This window comes from Spinacia oleracea, chromosome 4, assembly GCF_020520425.1.
Source record: "Spinacia oleracea cultivar Varoflay chromosome 4, BTI_SOV_V1, whole genome shotgun sequence".
NCBI classification, from domain to species: Eukaryota; Viridiplantae; Streptophyta; class Magnoliopsida; order Caryophyllales; family Amaranthaceae; genus Spinacia; species Spinacia oleracea.
The window spans coordinates 184,810,942-184,838,868 of record NC_079490.1 but is presented as its reverse complement, the minus strand read 5'-3'; the positions used below and the strand labels follow the sequence as shown (position 1 = coordinate 184,838,868).

The 27,927-nt window shown below is 35.1% G+C and overlaps 4 protein-coding genes across 29 annotated transcripts; 1 reads left to right on the top strand and 3 right to left on the bottom strand.

Annotated features, from left to right (window-relative positions):
- Positions 1-867: 867 nt before the first annotated feature.
- Positions 868-7,089, top strand: LOC110805077 (metal transporter Nramp6). The gene is made up of 14 exons (XM_056843240.1): positions 868-1,203; positions 1,754-1,890; positions 1,989-2,067; positions 2,179-2,219; positions 2,632-2,710; positions 2,807-2,911; positions 3,010-3,119; positions 3,221-3,402; positions 3,524-3,593; positions 4,242-4,415; positions 4,679-4,783; positions 5,351-5,482; positions 6,178-6,273; positions 6,380-7,089. The coding sequence occupies exons 2-14, from the start codon at positions 1,765-1,767 to the stop codon at positions 6,686-6,688; spliced, it is 1,608 nt and encodes a 535-aa protein (XP_056699218.1). The 5' UTR covers positions 868-1,203; positions 1,754-1,764; the 3' UTR covers positions 6,689-7,089.
- Positions 7,090-7,320: 231 nt separating this feature from the next.
- LOC110805090 (cinnamoyl-CoA reductase 1) lies at positions 7,321-12,828 on the bottom strand. The gene is made up of 5 exons (XM_022010704.2): positions 12,450-12,828; positions 11,934-12,088; positions 11,656-11,841; positions 9,625-9,977; positions 7,321-7,617 (listed from the first exon to the last, which is right to left on the bottom strand). Exons 1-5 carry the CDS (start codon positions 12,583-12,585, stop codon positions 7,437-7,439), a joined length of 1,011 nt encoding a protein of 336 aa, XP_021866396.1. The 5' UTR covers positions 12,586-12,828; the 3' UTR covers positions 7,321-7,436.
- Positions 12,829-16,128: 3,300 nt separating this feature from the next.
- On the bottom strand, positions 16,129-23,001 carry LOC110805099 (uncharacterized). Of its 26 annotated transcripts, none has more exons than XR_008932617.1 (9): positions 22,618-22,637; positions 21,741-21,859; positions 20,609-21,128; positions 20,462-20,510; positions 19,583-19,710; positions 19,027-19,113; positions 18,419-18,522; positions 18,235-18,303; positions 16,343-16,357 (listed from the first exon to the last, which is right to left on the bottom strand). XR_008932617.1 is itself a non-coding variant. In XM_056843236.1 (7 exons), the coding sequence occupies exons 1-7, from the start codon at positions 22,793-22,795 to the stop codon at positions 17,095-17,097; spliced, it is 456 nt and encodes a 151-aa protein (XP_056699214.1). In that variant the 5' UTR covers positions 22,796-23,001; the 3' UTR covers positions 16,779-17,094. The 26 variants fall into 26 exon arrangements, 7 of the variants coding, with proteins under 7 accessions (XP_056699216.1, XP_056699214.1, XP_021866407.2 ...); XR_008932607.1 differs by lacking the exon at positions 16,343-16,357 and adding an exon at positions 16,779-17,630 and having other exon boundaries at positions 18,235-18,329; XR_008932609.1 differs by lacking the exon at positions 16,343-16,357 and adding an exon at positions 16,779-17,604 and having other exon boundaries at positions 18,235-18,329.
- Positions 23,002-23,627: 626 nt separating this feature from the next.
- Positions 23,628-26,498, bottom strand: LOC110804526 (putative disease resistance protein RGA3). Its single transcript, XM_056842779.1, has one exon. The coding sequence runs from the start codon at positions 26,496-26,498 to the stop codon at positions 23,628-23,630; it is 2,871 nt and encodes a 956-aa protein (XP_056698757.1).
- Positions 26,499-27,927: the final 1,429 nt, after the last annotated feature.

Below are 27,927 nucleotides of genomic sequence, written 5' to 3'. Positions count from 1 at the left end.
AAGTTGAAAACCTTAAAATGATTAAAATAGAAGCCGGACAAGTACCTAAACCGGTAAGACTGAGTCAATTACGCTACACACTTATTATCTCTCTATTATACGAATCACTCCGTATATGGTAATATTAAATATTATTAATAATGGATTTAAAAGTAAAGAAAAAAGAGGTGAATGTGATCAATAACCACGAACATTTTAGTCCATTAACAAAGAAACAAAAATGTGATTCCTGAAAACAATTGGTTGGATGATGGAAGAGCTTAGGAATAGGTGAAGACTAAAGAAGTAAAGAGGATGAGATACCCAAAATTGACTAAAATGTAAATGGGCTTAAAAAGTAAGGCTTTACTCAAGAACCGTCAAAAGTGGGTTGTTAAATTAAATTAATGAATGGTACATAACACAAATCCAAAGCATCAATTTAATTCAAGGATTTTTTTTTTTTTTTTTAAAGCAAATGAGTCACAATAGCAATAAACGGAGTAAATTACAAATAGGAACGAGGAGATTCGAACTTAAAACCTATCATAACAGGCTCTCAGTCTTAGTTAGAGGTGATCAAAATTTGGGTCGGGTGGGAATTTGCGGACTACAACAGGCTTTCTGGGTCAAGCTAGGTTATGGTCTTATAATGCATATTTTATGCTACTCAAACCCACACTTTTTCGGGTCTGAGCGGGACAGATCAGCAGATCGGACTATAGTTGATCAGGTCTATTCTTAATCACTATGTCAATATCTTATTGGTAATTTAAGGACCGTAGTCTGTAATAGAAGAGTTTGTTAAATAAAATAAAAAGAGGTAGTGGTCCCCACATTGATCCTACCAGCAGCCACTATAAACACGTCAGACTGTGAAGAACAAGAAATCCTCCAACAAATGGAGAAAGTTGTTAAATGTTTTGTTTGAAATTTTCATTCTCAACTCTGCTCTCTCTCTCTCTTTCTTCTTCACTAGACTCAACTTGGCTTACAACCGCACCTCCTTCCTTCTCAATTTTCTTCCATCGCACCTCAAAAATAAATTGAAAACCCTAACTTTGTTTCTCACCGTCACCCAATTCCTCCATGTTGCAGTTGCATCTCTGTAAAGTTTATTTTGTCAGTTCGTAGTTAAAATTGTTTCCAGCGCACCCAAGACATCCACAAATTTTGGTTGATTTCTTCCAGTCTTTGTTATTCACTTCAATTGCAGTATTTCTGGTAAATTCCTTCATTCATTTGCTGCACTTATTAGATAATAATTTTCCCCTGACTCGTTTTACGATTATTAATATTTATCTTGTTTTCATATAAAGGTCTTAATGATTAGTGATCTTAGTTGTCATATTGCAGTAGACTTGTTAGTGTTAGTGTTACCTTATTTCAATGTAAGCTTTTTTTTATTTTTTTTGATAGCAACTTATTCCAAACTAATTGGCAAATTACTCACGTCTTTTTTGTTTGAAATTTTACTGTTTTGAAGTTTTTAATTTGTTTTTGTAAATGTATGTTGAATATGTATTGTTTCGTCATTGCGAAAATTGGTGGAATTAGGATTCGAAATGAGGGTTGGCTATGATCCTTTTACTACCCTGTATCAGTGTTAAAATGAGGTTGTTTTGCACGATTTGAGGTTTGAATTTAGGTTTTTCTTGTATTAATAAGGACCCTAATTGTTTCTGTTTTAAAGTTTTAGCTTTGCTAAATTGGTTAATTTGTTAGTGTAATCAGTTTTGTGGATGGATTAATTAAATGCAATGCAATTTAACAGGGGAATTGAAAATGGCGACGTCAAATGAGCAGCCGCAGTTCATAGTAAGCCCAGCAAGAGAGGATGAGAATAGAAATAATCATGTTAGAGACAGATTAATCGATACAATTGAAACTGAACAAATTGTTGTTTCTGAGGTACGTTACTCTATCTCTTTCTCTTATTATTTCCATTTCAATGCTTTCTTATATTATATAATCACTGTCAATATTGCTAATCAACTTCCTTTTCACAGAAGAAAAGCTGGAAAAACTTCTTTTCGTACATGGGTCCTGGGTTCCTTGTCTCCATTGCATACATTGATCCAGGAAATTGTAAGACTTTAACTAACCTCCCTTATTCTCTATATATGTGGTTCTATACTGAAGTATTACTTAGGGCTTTTACTCTTCTAACTTGATGAATATGATTCTACTCACTTACAGTTGAAACGGATCTCCAGGCTGGTGCTCAATTTAAGTATGAGGTTTGTATCCTTCACTTTCCATGTTAATAACTAATAAGGTTGTGCTGGATTTTGCTTCATCTTCCATAATATGTATACTGTATATAATAAATGACTGAGTTAGTTTTGGTTCACTTCTTACTTGTCATAAATATTAAATAGGACTAAAACATTGATTTTGGAACTACTGGAGTGGAGGGTACACAATTTCATATTTTGATAGTATTTTTTAATACAAGATTTCGATTTAATATCATCTAATTGTGCTTCTTCTACGCCACTGCATTAATACGTACAGCATGATTATCAAATGCTTTACATAACATATTCTGAGACCTTTATCTTTCCCCTCAACTCCTTTTGCCTATTCTTAATTTGTCTTTCTTTCTTCACATTAGTATGTTTTTTGGTTCTAAGTTTTACACTGCTTCAGTTACTTTGGATCATATTGGTGGCATCATGTGCTGCCCTCATCATTCAGTCTATGGCAGCTAATCTTGGGGTTGTTACAGGCATGTCCTTCACCCAAGTCATCTATAATTTTTCCATTGCATGGTATATATGGTCTTCAAATGCCTGTTACATGACATTTGTCTACTGACTCTCAGGGAAGCATTTGGCTGAACATTGTAGATTTGAATACTCAAAAGTGCCAAACTTTATTTTGTGGATTTTGGCTGAAATTGCAATAGTTGCTTGCGACATACCTGAAGGTTTGATCTCTTTCTAAGTATCCAACTGACTAACAAACATCTTTTATTGCAGACTAACTAACTAAGTTGATGTGTGTGTATTTTCTTTTTCATTCCAGTGATTGGAACAGCGTTTGCATTGAATATGCTTTTCAATATTCCTGTGTGGGCTGGTGTTCTTCTGACAGGGCTTAGCACTCTTGTCCTACTTGCATTACAGCAATATGGGGTGTGTGATTAAATCCTTTACCTTCTGTTTTGAATAAGTCGTTTCTATGGAACATATTTCTCAAAGAATCTGACTTTAGTTCTCATCTACACCATTTTTAGGTGCGCAAACTTGAATTCTTGATTACTTTTTTGGTTCTTACGATTGCTGCATGCTTTCTCGCTGAGCTTGGATATGCAAAGCCTCAGGGTTCAGAAGTCATGCGTGGGCTTTTTGTTCCTCAACTCAAAGGAGAGGGTGCAACTGGCCTTGCCATTTCCTTACTTGGTGCTATGGTTATGCCGTAAGTTTAATTCATAGCCAAGCTTGAGTTCTGTTATAGTTTTCCAGTTGTGTTTGTTTACTTGAACAAACCCTGCTGCACCATATTCAAAAGGTATCTGATTATCAATTTATTGATGCAGACACAATCTCTTCCTCCATTCAGCATTAGTACTTTCCAGAAAAATACCACGTTCTGCTAGTGGTATTAAGGTAATTCACCTGATGAATTGGTAGTTTACAAATATTAGTAAGTAGATCTCGTTTCATGACTTGTGAAAGACAGCATGGGCGTTTTGACATGTCTGATATAGTTCGTATTACATTGCTGTTTTTCCGTACATTCACAGTGGTTAAGCTACCTCATTTTGTATGTCTGACAGTTTCTAACTTACTAAGAGAAGTCATTATACACAATTGCATTCTTAGTGGACACTTAGAATTGGGGAAAAGTCTCAAATTTGTGATCATTTATCTTGTGAAACTAGTGATTCCTTGCACAAATGCTGGTGATCTTAGTTTCCCTTCCTAAGTTTCCTGTATACAGTCAAATATTAAAGGGTGTCTTTCTGCCCGTCTATTCTGTATAATTTGTTTATACATATTTTGTTTTGAATTGGATATTTGGTTCTTATTAAAAACTGAAGGCATGTTTGTTTGTGCGATGTATTGCTTTTATCTGTTCTAAAAGATAAAAGCTTGTAGATTCTAAGCTTGTAAATTTGTAGATAAAAGCTTTTAAATTGCAGATAGAAGCTTGTAAATTTACCCAAAGCAATACTCAAGATAAAAGCTTGTAGATTCTACCTGGTCATAGGTACCTGTGAACACCCCTAATATCATGCAATCACTTGTTCACAGGAAGCTTGTAGATTCTACCTGATAGAAAGTGGATTTGCTCTAGCAGTGGCATTCCTTATTAATGTATCTGTCATAGCTGTCAGTGGAGCAGTTTGCAGTTCCTCAACTTTGAACCCGGAAGATCAGAAGAGCTGCCAAGACTTGGACTTGAATGAAGCATCTTTTCTACTCAAGGTGCATTTCTTCTTTTCTATTTGCATTCTTTTCTTCTTCTAAAAATCTCAGATCTTTCTTACGGCACAAAAGCACTCCGTCAAAAATGATAAATTTGCTATCAGTAGAAGATAACTGAACAAATTTTGCACGTCTCATTTAACAGCATATGCTGGAAAATAATGGAATTACTCTAACTTCCTATCTACTCCTTAGTCCTTACTTTAGCTTATATCCTTGTACTTTATACCAAACGAGTGACATTATATGCTCAATGTTTACAGAATGTCTTAGGCAACTGGAGTTCAAAGCTTTTTGGAATAGCATTGCTAGCATCTGGTCAGAGCTCCACGATAACTGGGACTTATGCTGGCCAATATGTCATGCAGGTACGTACCATGTGTTCCAAAAAAATTGTCATGGTTAATTATATTACCTCCAATTCTCAAGTGTTCTTTTTGAAGTTTCTCAAGTCAGTAGGTATCATTATTCAAAAGACCCTCTGATGTCTGCATTAATTAGAATATGCTTATTGCATCACAACCATGGAAGCTGCAAGCCTGAGCTCTCAGAACTTGGGGTAGTTGATATTGACTTACGAAATCAGAAAAATCACACCCTTTTGTTTTCAGGCTTCAGGATGAGGTCACATTATAGGATAGACCTAATGGTAACTCCTTGAGATGGGATTAATATCTGAGATTAAGGTCCTTTTCTTGATACCTTAAGAAAAACGAGTGTCAATCTAATAGTTCAGTTCAGGATTCACACATTCTGACGAGTTTTGGACTACTTAGACCAAATAAATTCAGTAAAGTGTCTTTTAAGTTTAGTTCATAACTAAAATAAGTACGTGTAGAGAAGTGTTCAGTTCAGATGCCCATTACATCTGCAGCTTGGTTGTAAAAACTATCTTAACTGGTACTCGTATATATTTGCTGCTATCTTGTTTGCAGGGTTTTCTTGATTTACGAATGGAGCCATGGCTTAGGAACTTGTTGACTAGATGCTTGGCTATCGTCCCCAGTTTGGTTGTTGCACTTATTGGTGGTTCTTCAGGAGCTGGAGAGTTGATCATTATTGCTTCGGTATAACACCCGTTCCTATTAGTCTCTCTGTTATCTTCTGTTTCCTTTTTCACTCTTTGTTGGTAAATAATATTTTACTAGTCTCACAAAGGTGGAGTGATTGGTTATAAGCACACACAAATCGAGCATGCTTGGATAAAACACACACAAATCGAGCATACCTGGATAAAGCACACACACACACACACATTGAAGAGTCCTTAGCTAGGGTCTTTTTAAATGTGCATATTATTATCCATGTGTTTATTTGTTTTTAACTTCTTTCCAATGTCAAAATATGCTAGATATTCTTTGATTATGTATAATTGATATGAGTTTATCATACGAATCTTACATATTAGAGTGAAAATGTGTAGTTAGTCTGAAAAAACCTTGTTGGTCTACTATGTGTCACAATATTCATCCTCGTCACATATTCAGAAGGCCTGATCAAGATGCTGTATTGAATCTGAGAATAAGATAAATAATTTTCTTGTTCATATACGTAACAGTTGATAACACGAGGGCCACAAGTACCCTTAGTTCTTGTCTCCTGTTTTCCAAGAAATATGATCCATGAGCTTACTGATCATCATAGGACATTGACATCTCTTGAACTTTAATTGTCTTTTACCATTTGTATTGGGTCTAATGGATTCATAAGTAACAACTATAGCATTTAAGTTGAGCTAAAAATCTTTGACTTGAATTTGCAGATGATCTTATCGTTTGAACTCCCATTTGCTCTCATTCCACTTCTCAAATTTACCAGCAGTAAGGCTAAGATGGGTGTCCATGCTAACTCATTCATGGTAAGTTGTTTAGATTTTAAAAACATTCAAAGCAGATTATGTTTTAGTGATAGGAAATGTTGTGTGAGTCCTGATGTAATGTTTTTTCTATGCATGTATGGTACAGCTTTCGGCAGTGACCTGGATGATTGGGTCGTTGATCATGGTCATTAACATTTACTTCATTGCAAGCAGTTTTATCAAGCTACTGATACACAGCAAGTTAAAACTAGTAGCTGCCATATTTTGTGGAATACTCGGGTTTTTGGGATTACTGATATATTTGTCTGCAATTGCATACCTTGTGATCCGTAAAAACAGGGAGAGTAGCCAGCTCCTTGCACTAACAAGGCGTGAAGATCAACAAATTCCTCGAGAAGACATAGTTAACATGCAACTGCCTCAAAGAAGGACAAATGCAGACGGTATTGAATAATTGGTGAGAGCCTTAATTTTAGATTAAAATGGGAAAAATATTCATGAACTTCTCTGAAATATTTCATGTCAACAACTGGACTTCAAAATTGTCGAATTTCTGGATGGTCTTAACTGATACAGTATATTTGAGAAAGTTCATGAATATTATTCTTGCTTTTAGCTTATAACATTAGGTCTCTGCATCATTAGTGTAAACAGTCATGGGTTATGGTGAAAAGTGTGATGTTATTATTAGCTACTAGGAGGTACTAGATTTGGAATAATAGTGATAGACAAACATTTGGCCTTGTACATGAAGATTTGCCACTTTTGGATCTTGACATCTAATTTCTCTGAATGCATAATATATATTGTAATCACATTTTGCTGATAATTGATATATTATACTTCCTCCGTCTTTGACTACTCGCAACGTTTGGACTTTTGCCACTATTCATATAATCTACTTTGACTATTCGTAGTGTTTTTTATATAAGATAAAACATAGTCATGTGTGATCTTGTTAGATTAGTCTCAATGTGTATTTTCAAAATATCAACTTTTATAATTTTTGCATAAAGATAATTTAAGATATAAATGATCAAAGTTGTGCATTGGCATAACGTTGCGAGTATTAAAAGACGGAGGAAGTATAATATATACGTAGTTGATTAAAATTGATATGGTTCAAAATACAAGCATGGTCGGTCTAAGTTGATAATAATCCCAGTAATTATTAGAGGGTCGTGCATATAAACATAAAAGTATCATAGAATACGGATGGGTTCCTCTTGCTGTGGAGGTACAGGAAGGTGACCCTTTTCTTGGAGGCACTTGACGGTGTCGTATAAACATTGCTTAACAGGGGTGAACTCCAATCCTAAGTCCTTGAGCTTCTGGTTTGAAAACTTGTATGCTTCTGCTCTTGGGTTCACTTCGTCTGAGCACCTACATTATCATTCCACATCCACTTTTTATTAATTACCAAGATTTTACTCTAAATTAACAAAATCAAAGACAACTAACTAGTAGTATTTATATTTATATTTATATTTACATATGTAGAATATGACAAAGCAGAAAGAATGGACAAACTAACAATTTTGATGCATATATAGTCAAAGAAATTGCAAATTTTATACTCCCTCCGTCCCGGAATACTCGACCCGATTTGACCGGCACAGAGTTTAAGGGGCTTGAATTGACTTATTTAATTTAATAGGTAGTAGTTGATAGTGGGGTATTATTTTAATGTAGTTAGTGATAGGTGGGTTAAGAGGTGGGGTTGGGAGAGAGTAGGGGTTTAATTTTTAATTATTTTTTGTATGGAGTAGGGGGTAGGTGGGTTAATAGGGGTGGGGTTGGGAGAGAGTAGGGGTTTAATTTTTAATTATTTTTTGTATGGAGTAGGGGGTAGGTGGGTTAATAGGGGTGGAGTGAGAAATAATATAATATTATTAGAATATTTTCATTTTTAAAAACAGGTCAAGTATTAAGAGACGGTCAGGAAAGGAGGAGAATACAAGTATGGTAATCAATTTTTGATAGACAAAACACGGCATTAGTGATATTGATTCTTTGTTTTCGGCAAAATATGTGAATGAGAAACTCCTACTACTCCAGAAAAGAAAAGACAGTCCAGAAGATAGAGACGTGATGGGCCCAGTTATGGAGTAGAAGACCCGTTGTGAATTTGTGATGTCATAATTCATAAGATCCCAAGTTTAGAATTTAAATACAATATTATATTATATTCGCAGTGGGAAGTCCACTAACCCGCAAACAAAACAAAACAAAACAAAAGGGGTGTGTCGTTTTGGGTTAAAGATGAGTCCAAAGAATTCCATGGATTTGGGTTGGGCCCCCCATTCCTCATACTTCCAATTTCGTAGTAGGTGAGGAGCTACCACAGCTTCTCATTTCTGGGGCCCAAACCAACTTTTGTCAAGTACTACTCCACATTTATTCATTTAAAATATTGTGTTTTAAACCAATTTCTACCTTTTTTTATTTTCCAAAAGGATTATTTTATATTTGATTTTGATTTTGATTTTGATTTTGATTTATAAGAAATCATAGCAACATTAACAAGCTAGGCACCTAGCTAACAATAACATCATGGTCTTGTTATGTGATTGTGACACTTACCCAACCCTTCCTTTTTGTTACTAATGTAATACTGAATGTTAATTAACTTTGCTAAATAACTTAATCAAATTTTTCTTAAGGGTAGTAGGTGAAACCTTTTCTTACTATCTTCTTCATGTTAGGTGAAATATCATAATAGGGTCACCGGTATAAATATTGTTCGCTCATATATTTATTATAACAATTCATGCACTCTTTATACGGTGGAACAATTTCCTGATCAATTTTGTAAGGAAGTTAATATTTTCTTTTTCATTATAAGTAAAGTACTACTAATACTATGTATGTAGTAGTACTTGTTAACCATTCTTTTTTAAATACGTGTTTAGTAACATTTTTGTTTAAATGATTAATTAATACAAAGATAAGCAAATCTTATAAGATGGGACACAATATATTTTGTTCTTGTGGTTTTTGATAGAGAGTGATGGAGCCAATGAAGTAAGTATGGTGGTAGTACAGCTGTTGCAGACTTGCAGCCCTATAATCAACAAAATTACGTGTAATTCTAGTAATATAGAGCTTAAAAATTACTAGCAATTTAGTTTGAAAGGAATAATAATAATAGTTTGCTGCTCATATTTTCACCAGGATAGATTTTGCTATAGCCAGAGGAGTGGGGGCCCAGATTGTATCTCGGCTTCCCACTAACTATTTGTAAATTATTTGACTTTGTAAATTATTTGACTTTGTTGGCATTTGATTTATAATAATAATAATAATAATAATAATAATAATAATAATAATAATAATAATAATAAATTAAAAAATTAAAAAAAAAAGAAAAAAGAAAGATAGACGACTTACTTGGTAGGAACAGGATACTCGGGGAAAAACTTTTGCAAAATATCACAAACATCACCACGATGAAGAATACTTTCAGCACAAAGATACCTTCCAGATGCAGAAGGAGTCTCGTACATCAAAATGTGGGCCAAAGCAACATCCCTAACATGAACATAAGCTTGTACTGAATTTGCATACTTTTTAGCTGAACCAGTCAAATACTTTAGTATGTGTATTATGCTTGCATTCACACTTGATTGCAATAATGGACCTAACACTAACACCGGACATAACACCACCAAGTCTACTTCTTTCTCCTTCGCCACCTCCCATGCCGCCCGTTCCGCCACTGCTTTCCCGTAGCAATACCAGTTCTGCATGTTAACGGAAGCAAAGAAAGATTGAATAACGTAAATAAAGAACACACAGATTTAACGTAATGTGGTCCACTAACAATGTTTTAGCTACTTCCACATGCAGATGGGAGAAAAGTTTTATTGATCTTGAGGACTATATATTACATAGTACAACTAGGTTATGACCTAGAGAGTTTATATAGTACTCTCTAGACAGATGCAAAAAAACTCAGAAAATAGGCCCAAAACAGATAAATCGGTCAGCGAGATCGCCGTGTTGGGGCGTTGCAGTAAGGGGGCTTAACCGATTTAAGGCATTATTCTAACAATAACTAGCTAGCACACGTGACATGTTCATTGACTATTATTGCAAATGTGATCATATATTGCTCTTTCCTTCTCATTTTACTTGCTTAATTTGACCAATTTTTGTGAGAACTCTCGCAAGTAAATTGAGACAAGGTGAGAGTATGTTATTACGGAGTAGTAACTTAGAATAAAGGACCTATATATACAAGATTGCTTGGTTCCCCAAATGGCTAATGTCATCACTCTATTACCAACTATTTAGGGAAAGGTTCTGCATGTTGTTTGGGAGGTTGTTTTTTCACATATCAGATATGTGTGGAAACACACATATCAACTAAAAGACAAATAGCTAAAAGACAAAAAAGGAAGTATCATTCATGTAAAAAAAAAGTATCATTCTGTAAAAAAAAGTACCATTCGGTAAAAAAAAAAGTACCATTTGTGTTTAAAAAAGTACCATGTAATTATTTTTTTGTCCTTTTTCCTATTTTGTCTTTTGTTCTGATATGTATTTGCCCATACATATCTGATATGTATTTGCCCATACATATCTGATATGTGTTTGTACTTCCTCTGTTGTCTGGTCACATATAAGTATGGAACAAAAAGGCATTTGTTTTATTGACAACATTCAAAACATGATTCATTCCCAAAAAAAAAAAAAAAAAAACAAATTTTTTTTCCAAACATGATTATCATCTATACAACGCATGCAGTAGCAGTAGCAGTGTTTAAGTTTATTTTGAATTGGTTTCTTGTCATTTTTAGGTAGGGCTGGGGTAGGATGTTTTGTACACAAGCTACTTTATTTAGCTTAGCACTATCAATTCTTTTACAACATAATTAATTAAATCAAACTAATTAAATCTTACTAGATTTTCTGATTTTTTTATGGAAATTCAAACAAATATAGAACGGCCGGAGTATTTATTTACTTCATCATAATAATGGTAAGGTTTAAGGTTGCGTGCATTATTTTCATTATTGTGAAATTTCAATGTCTGAATTAATCATGGTAAAATGTGCACGAGTTGAAAAGTAAAAACTAGAGTACGTATACCTTAATCTAAAGCTACAAATTAAGTAGTACTCTCTCCGTTTCATAATGTTCCTCGCTTTTCCATTATGCGCGGTCTCCAATGCACTACTTTCACCGTTAATAATTTTAATTTCGTATTAGTAAAATTTTTAAAAAATTGATATTTAGATAATTTATATTGAAACGAATCCATTGATATCTCACAAGTTAACATTTATACTCTTAATCATACTATTAATTACGGTCAAAGTTTTTAAACTTTGACCATATGAACAGTAAACATGAAAAACATTATGAAACAGATGGAGTACGTTTTAGGGTGAAATAATAAAAAGAAAGAATTTAAACCTTGGTGTTTTTACAAAAGTCGAGATCACTCCAACAAGACTCATCGACGACCGTATCGGGGCTCCGGTTAGGATCCATATAAACAGCTCCGATTGAGGATGTAAACACCACGCGCTTGACCTTAGCCTCAGCTGCTGCTGTTATCACATTTTTGGTACCAATCACTGCTGGCTCCACCATTTGCTCCTGTTTTTTTTTAATTTATTTTTAGGTTTAATCAATTAATAACACCATTAATATTGCTAATAAAGTTAATTAAGGTGATGAAGGTAGCTTACAGGGTCATCAGTAACAGGAGAAGCAGTGTGGAAAACACCATGACAACCAGAAATAGCAAGTTTGAGTCCTTGATAATCAAGAAGATCTGCCTTACATAATATCAACCTCTCCTTTGCTCCTTCCAACTCCCTCAAATGTGCATTCTTCGGATCATCTGTACATTATTATATTAATTAATTACTACTTCCGTTTCAGAAAGTTCTTTACAGTTATTATTTGCACGGACTCCAATGCAATATTTAACTACTAATATATCCAATTTCGTATGTGGAAAAATTATAAAAAGTTGATATTCTGAAAATACATACCGAGACCAATCTAACAAGATCTTACATGTAATGTTTTGATGTATATACTAATGAGAATTTATGGTCAAAGTTTTCATGTTTTGGACACGTATTCCAAAACGTAAAGAACTTTTAGAAAAGGATGAAGTATATATAAAACCAACTTAATTAACTTTAAACATAATATAACAATGAATTGAATTTGAATTTGAATTTGAATGGGCTTGCCTGGATTTCTAACAGTCCCTTTAACGGTGTAGCCTCTCTCAAGGAGGAGCTTAACAATCCATGAAGCGATGAACCCACCCGCACCCGTCACACAAACGGTCTGCCCGTTTCCGCTAATCTTGTCCGAAGAAGGCATTTTAATTAGTCTTCTTTCTTAATAAAGGGATGTAAGGTACGTACAAGTTTATGTAAAATGTAAAATGTAATATGTAATATGTAAATGTAAAAGTAAAGGAGATGGTAATGCTTTCAAAGGGAAGAGAACAACTTTCAAAGCTAAGTATTTTGATTAGGAAATGTGTTTGTATTTATAGGCCAAAATGGGACCAACTATTCTCACCTACCAACTTTTATTTTGTTTATTTTAATTTAACTACAAATTAAAATAACAATCTATGGTTTATGAATTATGATTTATGATTTATGATTTATGAATATATGGTTTGTGAAAGGGAAAGTTGGGGAGGATCAAGTGTTACGTTGTAGGTAAAACCATTCCATTTTTTTATTATTTTATTTCTATTATTATATGGTGGGCCCGGGGTGAAGACAGTACAAATCACTAATCACAAAGTTGGGGAAATTACGGAATGTATGTTATGTGGATTATATCAAATTCTAGCATCTTGAATTAGTCATCTTTCAATTCACAAATATTTTATTGGTAAACCCAATTATGTTGCTGATTAAGTGCAAAATGTTACCCACTTTTAGATTCTTCTATGCTTAATTCTTGTAACACAGCTACCTAGCATGCTTATGAATCCCTAATTAATTAGTAAAATCGAATAAAGGTTAATAAGTTCATTTAAGGGTAGGTGGCCGGATAAAGGTTATCCAATTCAGCTAAGTTTAGTTAAAGGTTATACAATTGTACCTAATTTTTTCTGTGGTTTGATAAGATTAACGTATTATATATTGCAAATTTAAATTTGTAGCTAGATGGTGTTTTTTTTATATATAAATGGTAATTATAGTTGTGCACATTTTAAATTCTCCAAATGAAGGTATCTTAATTAATTCTCTTACTTAAATTAACTTAGAAAATTAGGACACGGAGTAGATGAATTTCAAAATTAGCTGACCGTAAAATTGGATAATGACCAGTTAGTAGTAGAAAGTGTTAGCTAAAATAAGTAATTGGAACGACTTAACTGGATGTTGCGTAATACGAACTGAAACGATTGTCGTGCCGTGGCCGGACCACTGCTCTAAAAGACAATTCCGCGCTACCTCCGGTGCAGTAGAACGCTTGCGGTTGCCCTCCAGGGTTTACACGACACCGAGAATTATGTGCACTACCAGAATATTTGCCCAGAAAGAGAGGAATTTGAGAGAGAGATTGATTGTAAGTTTCTATATGTTTTGTGGAAATAAACGATGAATTTATAATGAGGCTTTGGGAAACTGCACCAGCAAAAAACGGCTAGTGGAGAAGTTACGGGAGTAATGGGGAACTGCAACAGTCATAAAACGGCTAGTGGGGAGTAATGACGTGATTAATGGAGCAGTTTCCAAAGTTAGTGGGTTGATCAAACCGCCCTTGACCAAAAAGGATAACCCGGCCCACAAAACCCACCCCACTCCATGGGCCACGGCCCTCGCCTGAGCCCGGCGCGCGCGCGTGTGTGTTGTGACCACCCATGCCACTCACATGCTTTCTTAAACAAATGTTTCCCTCAAACCCCCAAATATAAACATTGAATATGGTTTGTGTTTTTCCCATGTGGGACTTTTCATATTCCCACATTTTTCCACTCATTTTCTTTTGTTTTCTCACTAGGATTTCCAACAGAAAGATGCATGAGTTTGAGAAGAATATTGATAATTACAGCTCCATCATCATCTATGATTCCATGTATTGTATATTCCTTGAAAAGTCTAATAAACGTGATGCTAATAAAATAAAATAAAAATACAGCTCGGTTTAGTTATGATTACTGACGACTATTCAAAGTACGTATAATTATTTATTTTATACGAATAAATGAAATGCAATTAAAATGCGGTTTTTAGCCATTAATTATTGAGCTACTACAGCTTAAAGAATAGTTTTTTGGGGCAGTCAAGGATACAAAATCTAACATATGTTGGTGTTTTCTACATAGATCGAGTAACAACTAACTGTCAAATTGACTTTTGTAATTATAGTTTGATCTGGATTTAGGAAAGTTACATACGCAACGCTCCATAGACCTAATAATTTTTACGTTTTAGTGGTCTGAAGATCCTTAACAAAATACACAGAGTATAAGTATAACAACGTACAATTGGATTCATCTGGGAAAACTTTGTTTGTTTCTTAATTTAAGTTAGACTATATTAATGGTCGTATAGATAAGGATCTTATGTAACGCAAGTCACGCAACTAATTATACAGGGCATTTCAAATACGAGTATACAGTACTCCGTATCAACTAATTAAAACAAAAAAAAGTCAATTCCCAAAAATGTCTTAGTAGAGAATTTGCGTGAAAATGTAAATGTTATAATATTTGTAGAACAAAGTATATACTAATATAGTCGGATGAGGTTAAAAAAAAGAGGTAAAAATGTTGGTTTTGTTTTGGTAGTGGGTTAAAATAGGAGATAGTGGAGTGGAGAGGCACAAAGACAAAGTTGGGTTGGGGGAATGGCCACTAATAATCCCAAGTGAAAGTGCAAATTAATTTCAAGAAAATGGTGTGTTGAAAGAATAAAAACGGATGGGTCAGAACTCAGAAGTCAGAAGTCAGAATTCAGAAGAGAAGAAAGAGTCCACTAAAATTTGGCAACTTAAAACCAAGATAACTAATAGGAGTAGAGTTTAGACTTCAATATTTGCATGCTAAAATGTGAACTAACAAAACTCTTGACTATATTCTATTTCTGTTTAAAAGCCTTGGTCTTAGTCTTCTCAACTAGTACTATTTCATTCACAAATAACAATTTTGGATCACTTCAATTAATCAAGGATATAGCACGTCTTTTACTTGGTCTTCTTCGAATCACTAAACTTAATTTCAACATTGCAAGCATTCTAATATTTACATACATATAGAATTACGTAATGTTTTTCTCTTGGTGGGAACGTACGTAGAATTACATAATGATAATGTTAATGTTAATGTGTAGTAATAAATCAAATTATTTATCATGTGGAGTATATATATAGTTTACCAATAAATAGAATGATATTCTCTGACCCAAGAGCCCAAGACTACTACATGTATAAACATATTATGATAACTAATTAAATTGACCAACATAAACGATCATGTCAAAATTTGTATCAACTACCAGTCTATACACAGGCACATAATTATACACATATAACTCCCTCTAATGCGCGCTTAAGAACTAGCAAGCACAATCTATTCAGAAACAGGACAATCTTCTCAGAACGGAAGGATCGATGTCTCTTTCTAGGTATAAAATGTCACGATCGAATACAATGCTATTTACAGAGTGGCAATTTCAGAATAATTCAGTACAAGAACAAGCGGGAAGGGGGATGCAATTGACTTGAAAAAGTTGATTCAATTTAAATCATATACTTCTAAATATTAATTTTTATAATTTTTACTTGCACACGATTTGAGATATTAAGAGTCAAAGTAATGGTTAAAAGAGTAAAAGTCAACCATGGTGCGATATTTCCGGAACGGATGAAGTATAAGATTCAAAGCAACTGTAAATATGGATGAGGGAGTTGAGGGTAATTGTTGATATGAAGCAAATGCATAGATGATTGTGAATGGAGGCATTCTGGAAGGGACTTCAAGTTGTAGCAGTCTTCAACATGGACAGATTGAAGAGATGTTAAGAAGCAGAAACATTCTGGAAGGTTCTTCAAGTTGTGGCATCTCTCAATTTGGAGGGATCGAAGGGAGGTCAAGTATTGAATCCCCTAGCATGCTTATGAATCCCTAATTAATTAGTAAAATCAGAATTCAGAAGAGAAGAAAGAGTCCACTAAAATTTGGCAACTTAAAACCAAGATAACTAATAGGAGTAGAGTTTAGACTTCAATATTTGCATGCTAAAATGTGAACTAACCAAACTCTTAACTATATTCTATTTCTGTTTAAGTCCTTGGTCTTAGTCTTCTCAACTAGTACTTTTTGATTCACAGATAACAATTTTGGATCACTTCAATTAATCAAGGATATAGCACATGTCTTTTACTTGGTCTTCTTCGAATCACTAAACTTAATTTCAACATTGCAAGCATTCTAATATTTACATACACTAGTTGTTGGACCGTGCGCTAGCGCGCACAGTCCCCTAAGATATAAAATTTGTCGGTCAAAAAGCTATGCAAAGCACGAGCCTAATTATTTGATGGGATACTTGCAAACATGAATGTAATAGACTATAAAAAACATAGCTAATTACATGTTGTAAGTTCCATCGAATTTCCTTATACACAATTACACAATACTTGCATATATGGATATAATAGACCATAAGAAATATACTTGCTTACATAATGTAGGTTCCATAGGATTGCCTTATACATAGGTGATCCAAACGGTTCAATGAATATTTCCAATATAGGAACATGAAAATTCAAGTCTTCACTGTTCCCCTAAAAAAACATCCACCACATAGGGTAGTTCACACTACTAAGCAATGCAACATAAACAAGGTCATTCTCAACTGTTTACTCCGACGCGATACAACTGATGACTGGCCATGGAGAACAAACATCTATTAGAAGCAAGACATAACGGAGCAACAACATAGATACTCCCTCCGTCCCAGAATACTCGACCCGGTTTGACCGGCACAGAGTTTAAGGAACTTGAATTGACTTATTTAATTTAATAGGTAGTAGTTGATAGTGGGATATTATTTTAATGTAGTTAGTGGGAGGTGGGTTAAGAGGTGGGGTTGGGGGAGAGTAGGGATTGAATTTTTAATTATTTTTTGTATGGAGTAGGGGGTAGGTGGGTTAATAAGGGTGGAGTGAGAAATAATATAATATTGTTAGAATATTTCCATTTTTAGAAACAGGTCAAATATTAAGGGACGGTCCGATAAGGAAAACAGGTCAAGTATTCCGGGACAGAAGGAGTACACAATAAAAGCATAGCTAGTTACCCATCAGGTCTAATAGATGGAACTGGCCAGGGAAAACGAACAGCACCAATTCAGAAAGAGCGGGTAGGGTCTGCAACACAACAGGCGAGTTGGGATCTGCAACACTCATTCAATAAAGTCATTGCAGACCATGCTATTACAGTCCTGTCAGATGCATCTTGCTCATTTTGTGCATATATACATTGAATCTTATCATTTCCTCTCCCGCAAATGTATTAAAAGATCACAAATTCCTTTATTTCCTTTTTAAAAAAAAAAAAACTGAGTTACTCCCTCCATCCCTTAATACTCGCACCGTTTCGACCGGACACGCTTGCCAATGCACAACTTTGACCACCAATATCTTTAACTATATATTATAAAAAGTTATAAAAATTTTAATATTTTGAAAATATATATTGAGATGAAGCTAACAATATATTATATATTAACATTTATTTTCATATACTATAAATAAAATAGGGTCAAAGTGAATTATGTGAATAGTGCAAAAAGTCAAAACGGTGCAAGTATTAAGGGACAGAGGGAGTATTTTCCAACTAATAAAAAGATGCCTTAAGAGGATAACAACTTTTTATATTGGTGAAAGCACACAAGTTTCATCATTTTTCGGTTCTACCATGCATTAACTGGAGAGTATCAAGTGTTGATGCAAATTGTGAGGGAAGCTTAGATTTGATCATAAGTATGGACCCAATACCTGTAGATGAAGGACCAGAATGGAAGCTTTGCTCGTTGCTACATGAGCTGAAGGGGAGGGTTTCACCACCTGCTTCATGCATCCGAAAAGAAGAGCTAATAAAAAAAAAATCAGAGTAAATGGATATTTATAAACTGAAAAGGAGAGCCTAGAACGAACAAGATGGTTTCAGAAATCAACTCACAAACAGAAGCGAAGAAAGTCAGGTTTTAATACACCGTGAAGAACAACACTTTAATGTTGTATACTTCAATCTCTGACCCAGTTACACTTCTAGGATAAAAATGACTACATGTAAAAAGATATATATTTATACATATTATAAATAATCCCAATGTAAATTGTAAACAACAAATTTACAAGCATCCCAAATGCAAGAATCAGTCCAAGAAATCCAGCATGGGTGAGCATACCAAATGTAAATCCTAACATTGCAGAGCATTAGTCATACTAACGTTTGAAACTCAAAATTAAGATATCAATCCGTTAATTAAAAAGAAGCCAATGTTAATGCGAAACATTTAAGGTCTTAAGAAAATTCCAAAACAATGTATATTCTCAAAATCTTACTGCAACTTTACGTAAGAGTTAAGAACATTGTTAAATTCTTTAAACCTTACAGCAGATTAGAATTAGTGTCCAAGTTTGTTTGAGTTTTTGGATTCACTTAAGAGTTAAGATGCCATAGTTGGTTTAGAGCATAATTCTATGCACCAGGGATTCACTTAAGCCTGCATACTTGATTTGTATGCATTTAGAAAGAGTTGCAGCCAAAAAGAATCATACTAATACCTGAGGTAATAGGGTATTGGGGAAATTGAGCAGCTTGTATCTGCAGAAGAATCCAGGAACTTCTAAGAGTCCAGACTGCTCAACCAACTGCACTAAAACATATTCATTGTAATCTAACATGGAGTTCACCAACATATTTCCAAGTTTTAAGTAGTGGAAGGTAAACAAAAACCCAGGGATCTTAGGGAAAATGAGTAATACAGGGGAATATAGGAACTAAAAAAAGAAGGGACACCAGTTTAAAACACACAAACAAACTTCATTCCATTATGCATAGAGAAACGCATTGTAGGTTACATAACTAACCAAAAGTATGTGGCTATATACAGAAGATGCGTCTGAGAAAACGACCACAATAAGTGCCCAACAGAGGCCTACAACATGAAGCTAGCAAACTAAAAAAAGGAAAATACAGATACAGGGGTGCATCTCTTACTTTTTAAATAAGCTAGGATTTAGCAGATCCAACTTACATCTCATCTCCTCTCGTAACCAAGTAAAGTGGCTGCACCAAAGTTTCAAAAGTACCAAAGTTTCAAAAGTAAAGAAATCTAACCTTTGAAGAAGTAGAGGACCTACAACTCTACAAGGGTCGTGAGGGTATCCTTTGCGCGCCTCTAATGCTCTGCCCCCCTTCTCTTTCCTTAAGAAGATGTATTCTTCTAGAACAGAGAGTAGTTGGACCTAGATGGAATTAGTTACATACATTAGTAGTGAAACCAATCACTGTATGAAGATAGCAAACTCAAACTACAGCTTTACAGGGAGCAAATATGACCAAGAAAATAAATGAAAAAGACACATTCAAATCTAGCTAGCTTAATGGCCCGTATTTCCCGAGCTCCAAGCACTATTTGTATTTTGTAATTTAGGAAGCAAAACTATTAATTAGTAACAGATATGTCATATGTCGATCACTCCAACATTTGACTCTCAAACAAATCTCCATGGAATCCATCAATAATAGCATGCTCTCACATGGTGGTAGAAAACAATGTGTTGTTCAAAATTAGCAAAAGGTTTCTCAAAGGAACAACACCAAGTCAATCATTTGCACAAACTTTTGACAACAAGAACAAAATCTTAAATTGAAAATTGGAAATAATTAAGAAAACTGAATCCACACAAATCAAACACAGAGGGTATTACATTCTAACTACGACACATAAACTATATCCATTCAACAAATCAAATGCACACGTCTTGCGTATCTTCAAATTGCAATCTCGCACCAATATATTTCCCAGAAAAAAACAATAGTCTCTTAACAATATATTTCCCAGAAAAAAAAACAATAAAATTCATAGCGCGTATATCATGAATTCAAAACCTAATACAATGATACAGAAACCCAGCAAAACAGAGCAGAAAATATAAAAATTCACAGATGACCAGATTTGATATTGTGATTAGGATTTAGGAGATAGAAACGGACCTTGGAAGAGGTACTTGGAAATCTCCTTGCAATTCTTCTCTGAGATAATCTACATGAAATAAAAGAGAAAGAAAATGATTAAAATTACACGATGGAAATTACAGAAGGTTGAGTAAGGGAGGAGGGAGGGAGAGGATGAAGACGAACCATGGCTGCGCTTGAGATTGGAGGAGAGAGATGATGCAAACTTCGGAGGCATAAAGAGACTCAAGCAGCAGCTACCAGAAGTTGTAAAAGGATCTCCTCCAAAACCGTAGTTGTAAAAGGATCTCCTCCAACACCTCTTTCATTAATGTCTATGTAAAATAGCTATTAGAAATCTAGGTAACACCTTTTTAATCAATGCACTCACCCTAAACCCTTAACATGTAGTTGTTTTCCCGGTCATATTAAACTTGCAACAAAAGATACATGTATTCATGTCTACATTAGGGACTTCCTAAAAGAAATCAGATAAAGTCAGACCACCCTCTTCATTCTCTTCCAAGGAACACTTTTCTATTGCATCAATGTTGGATTCCTCATCCTCTTATAGGCCCTTAGCTTCCAAGCCAACTGACCTAAGGTGCCTTTCCAAGACGTCGCTCCTAGAAAACCCTGTCCTTGGGGAAACCTCCACGAATAAATGGTCTTTTTGCAGCATGTGTTGAACCTTTTTAAAGGTTTCCTAACCATTATGAAAACTAATTCTTATCAGATTATGTCAAGAAAACTAAACTTGTGAAATCAAATATAATTATATCAGATGCAACAAATAATAGCTAAAGTTTGTGTTTATATGTGTTCGACTCTAATGGATATAATGAAATTCAATGCTCAATACGACGACCAATACAGTTTTTGTATTGTTCATTTGTGTCTGATATTGTGATTAATTTTATGGAAACTGAATATGAGGTATAACTGATATTTGGTGACAGAGGAGGCTTACAACATGTGTATTCTTATTGATAGTCTCCATGAAAATCACTCAAGAATATGGTGGTAGCATCTAGAGTTAGATACAAAACCAATTTCCAAGCCAACCAGTTTCAAATTCACTGTCTCCGCACCCCCTCCTTCATCTATACTTTACCGTCTCTCTCTAACCCTGATCCCTAATCCACTCTCCAGCTCTCTCCAATTACAAGTATTTATTCACATATATAATTCAATTTATTCAAACTAATCCGATAATATATATATATATATATATTATATATATATAATCATTTAAAACGCAGAATTATAGAGGGGACAAAAGCCAAGCACCAAAGTTTCAAAAGTAAAGAAATCTAACCTTTGAAGAAGTAGAGGACCTACAAGGGTCGTGAGGGTATCCTTTGCGCGCCTCTAATGCTCTGCCCCCTTCTCTTTCCTTAAGAAGATGTATTCTTCTAGAACAGAGAGTAGCTGGACCTAGATGGAATTAGTTACATACATTAGTAGTGAACCAATCACTGTATGAAGATAGTAAACTCAAACTACAGCTTTACAGGGAGCAAATATGACCAAGAAAATAAATGAAAAAGACACATTCAAATCTAGCTAGCTTAATGGACCGTATTTCCCGAGCTCCGAGCACTATTTGTATTTTGTAATTTAGGAAGAAAAACTATTAATTAGTAACTATAAAAAATAACTATCTAACCGGTTACAAACTCATTGGCTCGTACATAAGTCGAGAAAATATCATATAACATTATCGTATTGAGTTAGTATTGTTATTTAGTTAATACATTAACAAATGTCAAACCCCCCCTCTATCCCAATCATTCAGTTGTCTTTAAATATTTTGCTATTTTGTAGAATTTAATTCGTTACCTTACTACAAAACAAGCACTGCGATGTTTCGAACACATCTGGGCGACATACAAAATGCAATGCCTTTAATATCACAACCAACAACAAAAGTGATTGAATTTAGCAAACATAAAGCCAAGAACAATAAGCTTTTGTCGGCGTAATTAATAGTCAATTATTGGTTCAATAGAACAATTACAAACAGATAATTGCAGGTAAAACATGGATTTGAAAGAATCAACAATTGCATTACAGTGTAAATACCCCGAAACGATAATCCTGATTTTCTACACAAAAATTTTAAAAACCAGAAATAAATCGTATAAAAACTTCAAAATAAATTAATACATTCAAGTGAAAAATGGAAGAAATACCTTTAGCAGTAGGCGCCATTGATGCTCGAATTGATAAGCCCTAAAAAATGAAGAAACAAAAATCAATGAGAAGATGCAAACGATTGAAAAAGAAAAACTAACCAAACCTTGAATGAGAAACACGAACCTTCCGGAACGCCGTCCAAGTCAAATGAATGCGAGCCCCGATCCATCTCATTTTGAAACCCTAATCTTTCGCCTCAAGCTCTCTCAAAGTCATTTGAATCAGCAAATTAGAGTATTTGTGGAAATCTATTTGTGCAAAATGAAATCATACCCAGAGAAAGATAAAAGAATGAGATTCTTTTTTTTTTGCTACCAACGCTATGGGAGGGAATAGGGCGGAGCCGCGGAGGTACCAAAGGCATGGGATGGAAGAGAGGAAAGCAGAAGTAAGCATTTTTCTAAAGGGATAAAGGGTGAGGTGGTAATTCATGAAGGAATTTAAGGGCAGAATTGTAATTCCACTATTCTTAAGGAAAATTGGGAGGCATCTCTTGCTTTTAAAAGGGTTAGGATATAGAATTACGTAATGTTTTTCTCTTGGTGGGAACGTACGTAGAATTACATAATGATAATGTTAATGTTAATGTTAATGTGTAGTAATAAATCAAATTATTTATCATGTGGAGTATATATATAGTTTACCAATAAATAGAATGATATTTTCTGACCCAAGAGCCCAAGACTACTACATGTATAAACATATTATGATAACTAATTAAATTGACCAACATAAACGATCATGTCAAAATTTGTACCAACTACCACACAGGCACATAATTATACACATATATGCAACTCCCTCTAATGCTTCAGCACTAGCAAGCACAATCTGTTCAGAAACAGGACAATCTTCTCAGAACGGAAGGATCGATGTCTCTTTCTAGGTATAAAATGTCACGAATACAATGCTATTTACAGATTGGCAATTTCAGAATAATTCAGTACAAGAACAGGCAATTGACTTGAGAAAGTTGATTAAATTTAAATCATATGAAGTATAAGATTCAAAGCAACTGTAAATATGGATGAGGGAGTTGAGGGCAATTGTTGATATGAAGCAAATGCATAGATGATTGTGAATGGAGGCATTCTGGAAGGGACTTCAAGTTGTAGCAGTCTTCAACATGGACAGATTGAAGAGATGTTAAGAAGCAGAAACATTCTGGAAGGTTCTTCAAGTTGTGGCATCTCTCAATTTGGAGGGATCGAAGGGAGGTCAAGTATTGAATCCCCTTTGGCAAATTTACCAGCTTTGGAAGGTTAATTAATGTCAAGGAAAAGAGGGAACTTAGATATTTCCATGGCATCCCTTCATCCTCTTCCAAATCCAGATCAAAGCATTCATCAATTGATAAGGATTGTAGGTTGGTGAGATGCTCTATTCCTCCTCCTGACAAACTCTTGAGGTTCTGACAGTTATAAATTGAAAGTAGTCTAACAGAGAAAGCACACCTCTGAAAACCCTCCCTAATTGTCCACAAACTTTTCAGTTGATCAGAAAAGTTAATTTCAATACGAACAACGCCTAAAACAAACTCCCTAAATAAGGAATTGAAAACCATTGGATTATCAATGTTCAACTCCTCCAAGCAAAATAAACTGGCATCTTTTGGATTACATGACATACCGGTAGGAAACAAGTTGGATGAGGAGGTAGCAGTAGCAGTAGCAGCAGCAGGGCATGTTATCGGACTTGATTGTACGCTTCTTCTCTTCATACAAAATGTTAACGCTTCATTTACACTCTTAAGATCGAGGAATTTCAAATGTGGACATGGAGGAAAGTATGTAATGTTCTTGCAGTCTATTATACGTACATCACGAAGACAAGGAAATGATGGCAGGTCCACAACTTGTTCCATGCTTCCATTACTATTGACTAAACAGCCACCACATTCCATGAGTTCCATCTCCATCCATGATAAATCCCTCCACCATCCCTTTAACTTTGGTATTCCTTGTAGCTCTAACTCTTCAAGGGATGGAAAGAATTTCGAGGCCCTTGTTGCTGATGTACAAGGTGAATTGCTCTCTATGTATTGTATATTGGGCATATTTGAAAGTTTAAGATAATTGAGATGATGAAGTTCACTCAGTGATGTGAGATGTTGCAACCCAACAAAATCCGACAGTTCAATACTCACAAGTCCAGGAAGAAAAGTTGTTATCAGGGATACCCAACTTGGCAATTTTCTGCCTTGATATCCACTCATCACCATTCTTCTCAGATCACCATGAGGATACAGACCCTCCAGCAATGCCTCGTGAAAAAGACCTTGGTCTTTCTCACCATATTGCTCGCGTGGCAAATCACACATTATTTTTAAACCCTTGAGACGTGTATCCCTTAATATATGAGCTCCTTGTGTAACATTCGGCATATTGCTTGAAGAAAATTTACCCACTTTAATGCAGATATCACCTCTGAGATTCACAAGTGCTTTCAGGTCTATTAGCTCTCCTTTTTTAACTTGCTTGGAATCATCCCTGCCTACGATAAACACTGTCAGCGTGTGAAGACATGTTAAATTATTCATTCCCCATGGACTGTGAGTCAATTTGTCACATCCATCTATGTCTAACATCCTAAGATTTACCAGTCTGCTCGTATCCTTTGGCAACTCCATTAATGACTCACATCTGCATAGTTTCAATATTTGCAAGTTATGAAGCTTGGTAATGGATTTAGGGAGCATCTCCAAACTTTTGTTGCCGGAAAGATCAAGATACCTCAAATGTAACAGATTACCAAGTGTACTTGGTAAAGTTTCAATGGCGGAATCGTGCAAGTCCAACACCTTTAGACGTTTACAATTTGAAATTATTGCAGCCACGTCGCCAGACGCTTTATGAAAACTGTACAACTGGAAGAACGTACGCAGTGTTGCAACATTCCAGGGATGCCTTGGACTAAACCAGTTACTGGAACTTGTAGACAGATGACGAATTCTTCTTCCACCATGACTTGCACAAGGTGTCATTGTCAATATGAAGGATTCCCTTCCAGCTACTTCCATAGCAAGATCGTGTATGAGATCATGCATCTTACAGGAACGAACTTTGCCATCTTTATTCTGTTGAGCGTCTTGGAAGAAACATCTTTGTAACAAAATTGAAAAATAGTCTTCACCTACATCTTCCAAGGCCTGGCCTTGATGACTTGGAATAAGATAGCCTTGTGCCAGCCACAAACTTATTAATACATCTTTGTTTATGACATAGTCCTTAGGGAACAGTGAACAAAAGCTAAAACAACCCTTTAACTCGGGAGTAAGATGATAATAGCTAAACATCAATGTTGACATTATGCTACTCACCTCACCTTGTCTCATTTTTGTCACATTAACACTTTGAAATGATAACCACTTGTTTCTATCTTGACCATACAACAAACTACCTATCACTCGTATGGAGAGAGGAACATTGGCACATTTCTTTGTTATCCTTTTGCCTACGTCAACAAGATCAACATCTTCTTTTTCTTTCCCTTGTTTGAATGCTATTCTCTTGAACAAATCCCATGATTTCTCGTCTGATAGACCTTGTAACTCATAAATTGGATCATCTCCTATAACATTTGCAACCTCCTTAGAGCGGCTAGTTACCAAGATTTTACTTCCCTTTCCACCTAATGTAAAAAAGTCTCTCAACTCAATCCATTTTTCACGGTTCTCACTCCATACATCATCTAGAACAAGCAGGTATTTTTTCCCTTGTATCTGATTCCGAACTGCTCTCTGCACCTCTTCTAGTTTAAGCTCATTATTTCCAACCAGCTTACTGAGAACTTCTTTCATGCCAAACTCTTCAGATACACAAACGTTAACCCATTTCATCCAGTCTTTAAATGCTAGCTTCTTTAATCCGATCATCATTGAAGACAAGTTGAGCAAGATCGAGCTGTTTTCCCCAGCCCTCCAATCCCCACAATAGTGACAAAAGAAACATCTTCCACTTCCAGAATATCAACAGAGTCTGACAATTAATAACAAATCCACGATATTCTCCTTGTCTGCATCTCTCCCGATGATACTCTTTTCATACACATAGGAACATGTTTCCTCTCTTCTATCGACAGGCTTATACACATCACTAAACCCGAATTCACTACGAATTTTTGCAATGCCATCTAACTTGTCCCTGAGCTTCTTAATCTCACGGGATGTATTCAAAGCAAAAAGCAACTGGTTGTTACCAGAGAAGAAACGGCGTACGGCGTACGGCGTACCTTTTTAGAGATGTTTCCACCGGGAACTCTTTTCAGCTGCTGAGCGACAGTGGTGTATTCATCAAGCAAATCATCAACATCATAGACAGCATCCTTGAGCTTCTCGACCCAATCTTGGCCTTCATGAGTGAGCTCTTGGTGCTTAGACTCCACATCCAGGAGTACAGCCTTGATGGTAGTAACAGTGTTTCGCAACTTATGAAGCTGAGATTCATACCCAAAAATGGAGCATACCTCGCTCAGCTCTTTGCTTTGTAGTGCAGTTAATAATGTCTGAGCAACACTCAGCACCATTCCAGTAGCAACAGCCATTCTAGAGTTTTGGTGAGTTTTTTGGGTTATTACTTATTAGAGATCTGAAATCTTCTGCCAAAAAAAAAAAAAAAAAATCTGAAATCAGTCACAAATATACTATTGAGTAACTTTCACTTCAAAATCACAAGATAACGCTACATTAATTGATGGGCTACTCCCCACTCCCCTCCTCCCTCCCTCCCTCCATGTGATATGTGATATGTTCTCATCGGTTTTGCCGATTTATTTTACTAGGGTTTCTTTCCTTTTCACTTCCATTTTCCTTTTTTTACTAACTACCTAATATGAGTTTGTTGCACGTCTTTGTTGTAAGGAAACAAACTAACAGAGAAAAACTACGAAGTATTTTATAATTGTGTTTCTTCTTGAAAATGTTTTCCATTAAAACAAAGTCTTAATAACTTGTTTTACCAATGAATTGATAAAGACATGCCCTGCAGTAACATTATCTACTCTTATTACTTACTGTTTACTAACTGATTTACTAGTGCATTTTACTTTTACAAATTTTGACAGTGGGATTCAAAGGTAAAACTAAATACTACTATATTTTTTATGTATTCAATTAGAGAGTTTAAGGGCATTAGATTCACAACAGACCCAATTCCAGATCAAGTAGTGTTTGGTTCATTCATTTTCGTACACTACTAGTGAAAATGTACCAAACAGCATACTTTATATGAAAAAAAGGGGGCATTTACCTGTTCTTCGCAAAACTCTTCCTGCCACTGGATCCTTGGAATTCAGGGCAGTATCCCGAA